The sequence below is a fragment of the Lipotes vexillifer genome, unplaced genomic scaffold (assembly GCF_000442215.2).
Source record: "Lipotes vexillifer unplaced genomic scaffold, Lipotes_vexillifer_v1.1 scaffold413, whole genome shotgun sequence".
NCBI classification, from domain to species: domain Eukaryota; kingdom Metazoa; phylum Chordata; class Mammalia; order Artiodactyla; family Lipotidae; genus Lipotes; species Lipotes vexillifer.
In genome coordinates this window covers 1,739,898-1,749,341 of record NW_006769725.1, presented here as the reverse complement: position 1 = coordinate 1,749,341, position 9,444 = coordinate 1,739,898, and the positions used below count along the sequence as shown (strand labels likewise).

At 38.4% G+C, this 9,444-nt stretch overlaps 1 protein-coding gene across 2 annotated transcripts in view; it reads left to right on the top strand.

The window, feature by feature from the left end:
• Positions 1-2,175, top strand: part of ME1 (malic enzyme 1) — a 194,458-nt gene extending 192,283 nt beyond the window's left edge. The window contains exon 14 of one of the 2 annotated variants that reach the window (XM_007445886.1): positions 532-2,175. In XM_007445886.1, the coding sequence (XP_007445948.1) occupies positions 532-699 (168 nt within the window). In that variant the 3' untranslated portion in view covers positions 700-2,175. The remainder of the gene's footprint in view (positions 1-531) is intronic. The other variant, XM_007445885.1, reaches the window with a different exon arrangement.
• Positions 2,176-9,444: the final 7,269 nt, after the last annotated feature.

Below are 9,444 nucleotides of genomic sequence, written 5' to 3'. Positions count from 1 at the left end.
ACCCCGCGCCCCCCCAGGGAAGCCCCCACATTCTTCTTTTTTTTTTTTTGTACTCTTTTCCATTTTGGTTTATCATAGGATGCTGGATATAGTTCTCTGTGCTATACAGTACGACCTTGTTGTTTATCCATTCTATATATAATAGTTTGCATCTGCTAATCCCAATCTGTCTCTCCCTGGCCCCTCATTCTCCCTTGGCAACCACAAGTCTGTTCTGTATGTCTATGATTCTGTTTCTGTTTTGTAGATAAGTTCATTTGTGTCATATTTTAGACTCCACATATAAGTGATACCATATGGTATTTGTCTTTCTGACTTACTTCACTTAGTATGATCATCTCTAGGTCCATCCACGTTGCTGAAAATGGTATTATTTTGTTGTTTTTTATGGCTGAGTAGTATTCCATTATATATATGTACCACACCTTCTTTATCCATTCATCTGTTGCTGAAACAGATAAAAAATTTCTGACATGTGCTCACCATCATCTCTATCCATTAAAATAATTAATATTCTTTTCTTATTTCTAGATTGTGAAAGATGCATACCAAGAAAAGACAGCCACAGTTTATCCTGAACCCCAAAACAAGGAAGCATTTGTCTACTCTCAGATGTATAGCACTGATTATGAGCAGATTCTACCCGATTGTTATTCCTGGCCTGAAGAGGCCCAGAAAATACAGACCAAACTTGACTAGTAGCTTAATAGCTGATATTTCTAACTCCATTAATGAGATCTTGAAGTCTTTCATAATTTTCAAAGATTGGAATCTTTTATAATGATTCATAATACACTAGAGTAAGATAATTTTACTTTAACAATCTAAAAATTTGTGGACGAATATTAATATACTTTAGGGTAAACATCTCACTAGACAATTTTGCTTCATTTAACTTTATGGTTATTTATGGTTTCTATCTTAATTATTTTGCCCAAGTTCTGTTTAAAAGCTATTGTAACTACTACTGAGAAACCCATCATTTTTATATAGGGAGCTAAGGGGAAGACTAAAATTAGTAATAAATTGATATCAGTATTAAAACCCATAATGCTTTTGTTGTTCATTTTATTAAAAATCTACTTTGTAAAAAAAAGATCTAACTGAATTTTAGGCAGAGATGAACTTTTGCTAAAACCAGAAACAACACTTACTCTGTTGCCTAGAGAAAAACAACTCCTCAGATATTTTTATTCCAATCCTAGATTATATCTGTTCTTTTTGTGCAGCTGAATTCTAACATTTCTAAGAAAGACCACTGCTGTTTACAATGCCTTGTGCAGCCTTAGATTTTAATGTTCTTTCGACATTGTTCCATCTCCTCATCACCTTGGTCCTCAGTCAGAAATCCCTTCGTAAAAGCAGTTTTCTTTCCCCCTGACCAAGTGCCCTGTCTCAGCTCCACACCATTGCTGCTGGGCCTTTGTGGACCATGGCCCTATCCTGAGGTTGGTGCCTTCAGCTGAGCACAGCCTGAGAATTGGGCAGAGCTGAGAAGAGTGGGTGAGCTCCTTGAGAAAGGGCTGCCTGTGGAGTTGACGTCTTCAGACAAACGTCCCCAGAGTCAAGGCAAGCCGAGTTCTCAACTGAGTGACCTGGCCTAAACTCCCCTTGATTAGCTCAGGTAATTAAGAGTTCATTGTGTTACAGCAAACTCACTTTCCTCTGGGTTTGAAGAAAGTTTTGTAACCACTTCCCCCGTATCAGGAATTATCTTTACATCAGATATTAAAATATTCTAATTACTATCAGTAATTACAGCCCAGAAATGAATGTTAATTTCAGGTTTTACTTTTGAAGTTAATAACTGAACCAATGGAAACAACTGTAAATTCTTAAGCTCAGGTGCCAGTAACGTTTACTATTTATTTATAGAATTATATGGAGACTTTTTTGTTTTTGAAGTAATGCTTTTAAAGAGTGTAAGAAGATGTTCTAGGTAAACTATAGTAGTACATGATTTCATTAAAAGTTGAAGGTTACACAGGTTGTTCTAGGTGTCAGTAGAAGGCGTAGGGGTATTTCTGAAGGTAACGTTTAGTCAAGAGTTTCCTCAATATAGTTATTTTGAAAAGATCCGGAATGCCTATTTCTCGTCTAGTTTCCGTGTTGTAGCTCTAACTAAATGTATTTACTTATGCAAAGATTTATTAAAGCATAGAAACAGTGAATGAATAAAATTATAAAATAATTGTCTTGTTTTCTTAAAATATTGTTACACTTAAAAATGACAATGCTGGGTCTTGGCAGTCATATGATAGGGAATTTGGAATTTTAAAAATATTTCAATAGCTAATTTCACTATGAAATTCATTCATTTAGTATATGTGAAGTCATATTTGCTGTATACTGTTATGAATGAGCTACTTAGTTATCCTCAGAGAAAGGTAATGAAACAGACATTGGATGATTACTTAACCAGGTACCAGGTAGTCTATATACCTTATCCTATTTAATGTAGTCCCCGCAATTCCCTTAGGAAGTCGATAGTTTAAGTAATGTGCCAAGTCCACAGAGCTCGTAAGTGAAGGAGGAGGCCTCTAAATCCATGCTTACCTTTCTCCATAGTCCGTTCTCTATTCACTAGAGTACAGTTAGAACAGCACTGTCGAATAGAAAAAAACAAAGTGAGTCACATGAGTAATTCCTGTCCTGTGGCCTCATAAAAAGAAGAAACAGGTGGAATTCATGTTAATATATTTTATTTAAACCAACATATCCAGAATATTATAAAAAGTATTGAGATATTTTTACATCATTTTGTTCATACTAAGCCTCCAGCTTTTTCACATTTACATCAGAGATATTTGCGTATACATCAAAGTCATGAGAACATGTAGAACAATGGAATAGAACAGCTCACAGACAGACCCCCTGAATATATTAGTTACAGAGTTAGCACAAAATTCAACACATAAAGAATAGAGTGTTCAGTAACAGGATTGGGACAGCTACCTACCTCATGGACCTACCACCTCACCCTATATAAAAAGGAAGACTTTAGATGGACTAACGACCTCAATACGAACGGTAAAAATGTAAAGTTAATAAAAATTAATGTAGCAAAATATCTTTGGGACCCCCAAAACACAAACATGAAGTAAAAACTGGATGTGTTGCATTATCTAAGGATAGGAAAGTTTTGGCTGATAAGTGGGTTGCTGCCATATAACAGTATAAAGTGAGGAAGTCCAGGACTGTGGGATAGGTTGGTTGCTTCTACAGAGATGGATTCATAAAGAAAGAGATAGTTTAGGTTCAAAGGCTTACATTCTCAGCTCAAGGCACCGTATAAACACTAGAAAAAATGCCTCTGTTTTTGCTAAAAGAGTCTCTTCTCCCTTACTCGCTATAAGGCTGAAATAACAGAAACCCAAGGTCATACTTCATCCTGCTGGTTGCCAGATTTTAACAGGAGTTGTATTCACAGCCTCACCAGGACTCTCTTGTGAAAGTGAAGAGTATTGACCAGGAAACAGGAGGATGTTGATTTGAAATGGGGATCCGTGGGTAGGGTGATTTGGAGGACTTGTGATACCCTAAACTAGTCTTGAGTTCTGACAGTTCTGTGTCCCAGGATACCCCTCATCCCCAGGCAAACCAGCACAGTTGGCAAGTCCTTCCTTGCTCATCAAAACGGGAGCTCTTCCTGCCTAAAGAGGCTGTTACTGCCTTAGGTGAAGATCCGGTAATGACCTCACTCCATCTCCTCCCAGATGCCATCTCATGATCTCTGTAGGCATCATATCAGAGACCAGCATGGAGAGGAGCTGTGGTGGGTACAATTAAGAGAGCAAACCCAGGAGAAGACTCCCACCAAAAGAAGTCTAGACTCTGCTCATTTACATTGGCAACATCTGAGGAAAACATATGGAATTCTGAAAATGTTGTACTGAGGATGGAAAAGGGTAATTTGGGACTGGGCAGACTTGACTGATGCGGGTGCACTTGCCACAGATCCTGCATCTAATGTGCTGCCTTGAGCAGCTGAAAATGATTCTGCTTGTTGGTTCAGTTAGTTGACTGAAATGTAGACTTGATAATGACACATTAAATGAAATTGAGAACGCAAACATTCCTTGAGATAATATAAAGGGATTCAAAGATTTACAAAGTTGGGAATTTGGGAGTGGTGGTGTCATGTGCAGTCTGACACCCTAACCCTAATGATCTCCTAAGTCTCCCAAGAGGACCTATTGCTGAAACTCCTTTCACCAAGACCTTGAGAAATAGATTGGTGAAGGGATTAGTAGCATCAGTGAAAAGCATTTTTTAAATTGAGGTGTAATTAACATATAACATTATATTAATTTCAGGTGTACAAGGTCATAATGTTTGTATATACTGAAAAATGATCACCACAGTAAATCACCATACCTAGTTACAAAAGTTGTTTTTCTTGTGATGAGAAGATTTACTCTCAGCATCTTTCAAATATGCAATACAGTGTTATTAACTATAGTCACTATGCTGTACGTTATATTCCCATGACTTATTTTATAACTGAAAATTCATACCTTTTGACCCCTTTCACCCATTTTGTCCACCCCTCCATCCCCCACCTCTGGCAACGACCAATCTATTCTCTGTATCTATGAGCTTGTTTGTGTTTTGTTTTGTTTTGTTTTAGATTCCATATATAAGTGAGATCATATGGTATTTATCTTTCTCTATCTGACTTATTTCACTTAGCATAATGCCCCTGAGGTCCATCCATGTTGTTGGAAATGGTAAGATTTTATTCTCTTTTATAGTGTGTGTGTGTGTGTGTGTGTGTGTGTGTGTGTGTGTGTGTGTGTGTGTATGTGTCTTCTTTATCCACTCATCTGCCAGTGGACGCTTAACGTTGTTTACATGTCTTGGGTATAGTACATATTGCTGCAGTAGGGCTGTATATATCTTTTCAAATTGGTTTTTATTTTCTTCAAATACCCAGAAGTGGGATTGCTGGATCATTTGGTGGTTCTATTTTTAATATTTTAGGAACCTCCGTACTGTTTCCATAGTGGTTGCACCAGTTTGCATTCCCACTAGCAGTGCACAAAGTTCCCTTTTCTCCACATCCTCACCAACATTTGTTATTTCTTGTATTTTTGATTATAGACATTCTAACGTGTGTTATGGTTTTGGTTTGCATTTCCCTGGTGATTAGTGATGTTGAGCGTCTTTTCATGTACATATTAGCCATGTGTATGTCTTCTTTGGAAAAATGTGTATTCAAATCCTCTGCCCATTTTAAAATCAGATTTTTTTTTTGCTAATGAGTTGATGAGTTCTTTATATATTTTGGATGTTAGTTAGCCCCTTATCAGTTGTGTGATTTGCAAATATTTTCTTCCATTCAGTAGGTTGCCTTTTCATTTGTTGATGGTTTTCTTTGCTGTGCAGGAGCTTTTTAGTTTGTTGTAGTCCCACATTTTTATTTTTACTTTTGTTGCCTCTACTTTTGGTGTCAGACCCAAAAAATCATCACCAGAATTGATGTCAAAGAGCGTACCACCTGTTTTCCTCTAGTTTCATGGTTTCAGGTCTTTCATTCAAATCTTTAATCCATTTTAAGTTCACTTTTGTGTATGATGTAAGAGAGTGGTCTAGTTTCTTCTTGTGCATGCGACTGTCCAGTTTTCCTAACACCATTTATTGAGGAAACTGTCCTTTTGCCATTGTATATTCTTGGCTTCTTTGTCATAAATTAAACAATATATATGTGTGGATTTATTTCTGGGCTCACTTGTTCTGTTCCATTGATTTATGTGTCTGGTTTTATTCCAATACCATACTGTTTTGATTACTGTAGCTTTGTAGTATAGTTTGAAATCAGGCAGTGTGATGCCTCCAGCTTTGTTCTTAAGATTGCTTTGGTTATTCAGGGTCTTTTGTTGTGCTGTACAAATTTTAGGATTGTTTGTTCTATATCTATGGAAAATGCTATTGTAATTTTGATAGGGATTGCACTGAATCTGTAGATTGCTTTGAGTGGTATGGACATTTTAACAATGTTAATTTTTCTAATACATGCACATATAATGTCTTTCCATTTATTTGTGTCTTCTGTTTCTTTCATCAGTGTCTTATATTGTTTTCAGTGTACAGTTCTTTCACCTCTTTGGTTAAATTTATTCCTAGGTATTTTGTTCTTTTTGGTACAATTGCAAATGGGATTATTTTTCTTGATTTCTCTTTCTGATAGTTCATTATTAATTAGTGTATAGAAATACAACAGAATTTGTATGTTGATTTTGTACCCTGCCACTTTACTGAATTTGTTCTAACAGATTTTTTTTGTGGAGTCTTTAGGGTTTTCTGTATATAATATCATGTCATCTGTAAATAGAGACAGTTTTACTTCTTACTTTCCAATTTGGATCCTTTTTATTTCTTTTTCTTGCCTAATTGCTCTGGCTAGGACTTCCAATACTTTGTTAACAAAAATAAGAGTGGGCATCCTTGTTGCTGATCTTAGAGGAAAAGCTTTCAGGTTTTCCCCATTGAGTATAATGTTAGCTGTGGGCTTGTCATATATGCCTTTATTAAGTTGAGGTATGTTTCCTGGATACCCTCTTTGTTGAGAGTTTTTATTATAAATGGATATTGAATTTTGTCAAATGATTTTTCTGCATCTATTGAAGTGATATGATTTTTATCCTTCATTTGGTAATATGGGTGTATCACATTGATTGATTTTCTGATGTTGAACCATCCTTGCATCCCTGGAATAAATCCCACTTGATCATGGTGTATGATCCTTTTAATGTATTATTGAATTTGGTTTGCTAATATTTTGTGGAGGACATGAAAAGCATTTTAATGACTCTTCTCTATAAGCTGGGAAATGCTGTAGTTAAAATGGGCTCCTTATTTCAATAGAGACATCAGAATCTTGGGGCTACGAGAGGCTTAAAAAACAGCACTTTGCAGTAATTAACAACTGGAGACAAGGTGGAAACAGTTATCATAATAGGGATCAGGTTCAGTGTAATCAGAATAGTTTGGCCTACAGAAATCTTTGGTGGGGGCCAGTAAATCACAGGGTCCCAGAGCTTGAAAGGATGCTGAAAAATCGAACTAGGACCTCACAGGTCTTGATCAAGAAAAATAGATGCCAGTGTATACAACTGATACAGCCACAGCAATGCATATCAGCTGAATGTCAGTTTGGCTTAGGACCAAAATGTGGACAACCCGTGTAGGTCCTACTTGATATGTATAACAGTAACAGTGGAAAAGCCTGACCAGAGCCACCAAGACAGAGTATCAAGGCCCTCACCAGGCTGCCATGCACAGATATAAATGAAAGATCCCTAAGGTGAAGAACTCTGTAATAGCATAAATATGTTTCCCAAATCTTCCTTTGAGGCTCCACTTACTAGGGTAACAATGCATTACAGAAAGGAAACCACTAGGCATTTGGGAAATCATCTGGCAACAGTCTGAACAAATACAAACTTCTGAAACCATTGTGATCTACTGGATGAAGTGTATGCTATAGGAATGAATCCATTGTCCAGTTATCTTCCCAGTGAAGAGTTAGAATTGATTTCTTCATTGTCTATGGCAACATCCCCACATTGGATCCATGATACATAGAAAAATAGTTATTCTGGCAAGAAGTACCAAATGGTTTGCCAAGGTAAGTCCCACCATCAAAAGCTTTAAAAGAAGCAGGGGTATGATTTTTATCATATCTGGACTTTAATGATCTTTGGCGTGTGCAAGAGAAAGATAGGGCTCGAAGAGTGACAGCATTAGGTTCATTAATTTAATCAGATGCTGATTCTAACGGTAGCTGTTGTCAGACAAGTTCTCTTTCTTGGAGCAATTCAGTAGGTAGCTATCAATTTGGCCAGTGCTTTTTTGTTTATTCTTTATTCAAGTAAGGAGAGGGCACCTGTAGTGTCAGTCAGTAAGCAACATTAAAGATTGTCTTCTCGGGCTTCCCTGGTGGCGCAGTGGTTGAGAGTCCGCCTGCCGATGCAGGGGACGCAGGTTCGTGCCCCGGTCCAGGAAGATCCCACATGCTGCGGAGCGGCTGGGCCCATGAGCCGTGGCCGCTGAGCCTGCGCGTCCGGAGCCTGTGCTTCGCAACGGGAGAGGCCACGGCAGTGAGAGGCCCTCGTACAGAAAAAAAAAAAAAAAAAAAGATTGGCTTCTCTTAACGTTCCATTAACTCTTTGTGTGCCAGAATATAATTCTTGATTCCAGACTTCGATCATCTCGCCATTGTACGGGGCATCATGCTGGTCTAACACATTGATGATGATACATGCTCATAAGACCTGGAGCACAGGTGTCATGAGCTTCTCTGGATACCCGGTAAGATACATCGTGCTGAGGGGTAGAAGATAAATCCTGGGAAAGCACAGGATCCTGCCACCTCAGCCAACTTTGTGGTGGTCTGGTCTTTGGTGTATGTTGGAATATCCTGTCCATAGTGAAGAAAAAATTGTGTGCTCTATTCCACCTACAACTAAGGAGGAGCCTCAGTGTTTGGCGGGCCTCTTTGAATTTTATGTGCGATGCTCAAGCCCATTTGTGGGTTGATCCAAATGCTTCTAGATTTAACTGGGCTCAGAAGAAAAGTTTCTCCGGCCAATCCAGGTTGCAGTGAAAGTGGGTCTACCATGTGGACCCTTTGAGGGAGATCCAATTGGCTTAGAGTTTTGAGGCAAATCAGGATTCTGTATAAAACCAGGATTTTTGAGCAAACCGTACCCTCTTCAGAAAATACCTGTTCTTTCAACTTACTGCTGGGCTGCCTGAGGTAAAAGCAAGTGAAAGAAGATTGTCCTGTTCAAGAGGGTTCTGTGAAGACCTCAGATAGGCTCCCTCCAAGCCTTCTCAAGTTCTCAGAAGGATGGCATGTAAGCAGACATACATAGAAACTCACAGGCAACATATTTCTGATTTCATATAGGGATGTTTTTGAAGTCCTTACGTTATGGTGCATCAGCTCATCCAGCCCACTCTTCAATCCATTATGCGAGTATCCTCAGCCCTTAGCCTAACATAATAGACCAACAAGAAATGAAAAGCAGAGAACATTATTTGAAGAAATACTGATTTAATTAAGAAAAAAGACACAAGCATTTATTATGAGCATCGTTTCCAAATAACCATTTAAAAATATAATGTATACATCGTCAGGGTTCTTGAATTACAAGCAATAGAGACTGATTCTGACTTTGAAGGAAAAAAGGGGGCAGATGTTAGGTAGCTCAAAGGAGGTTTTGGCCAACTGAGCATTCCGTAGGCCAGAAAGGAGGGTGGCATTAGGGATTCAAGCAGCAAGAGCTCAAAACCATCTCTCCGGGAGGCAGAGGGCAGCTTGAGTCCAGTCACTTCTCCTCCCAGAGAAGGGGCATTTCACCAGAGTAAGTGGTTGTGTGTGTGTGTGTGGTTGTGTGTGTGTGTGTGTGTGTGTTTGGGGAAGGTAGGGGAGGTGCC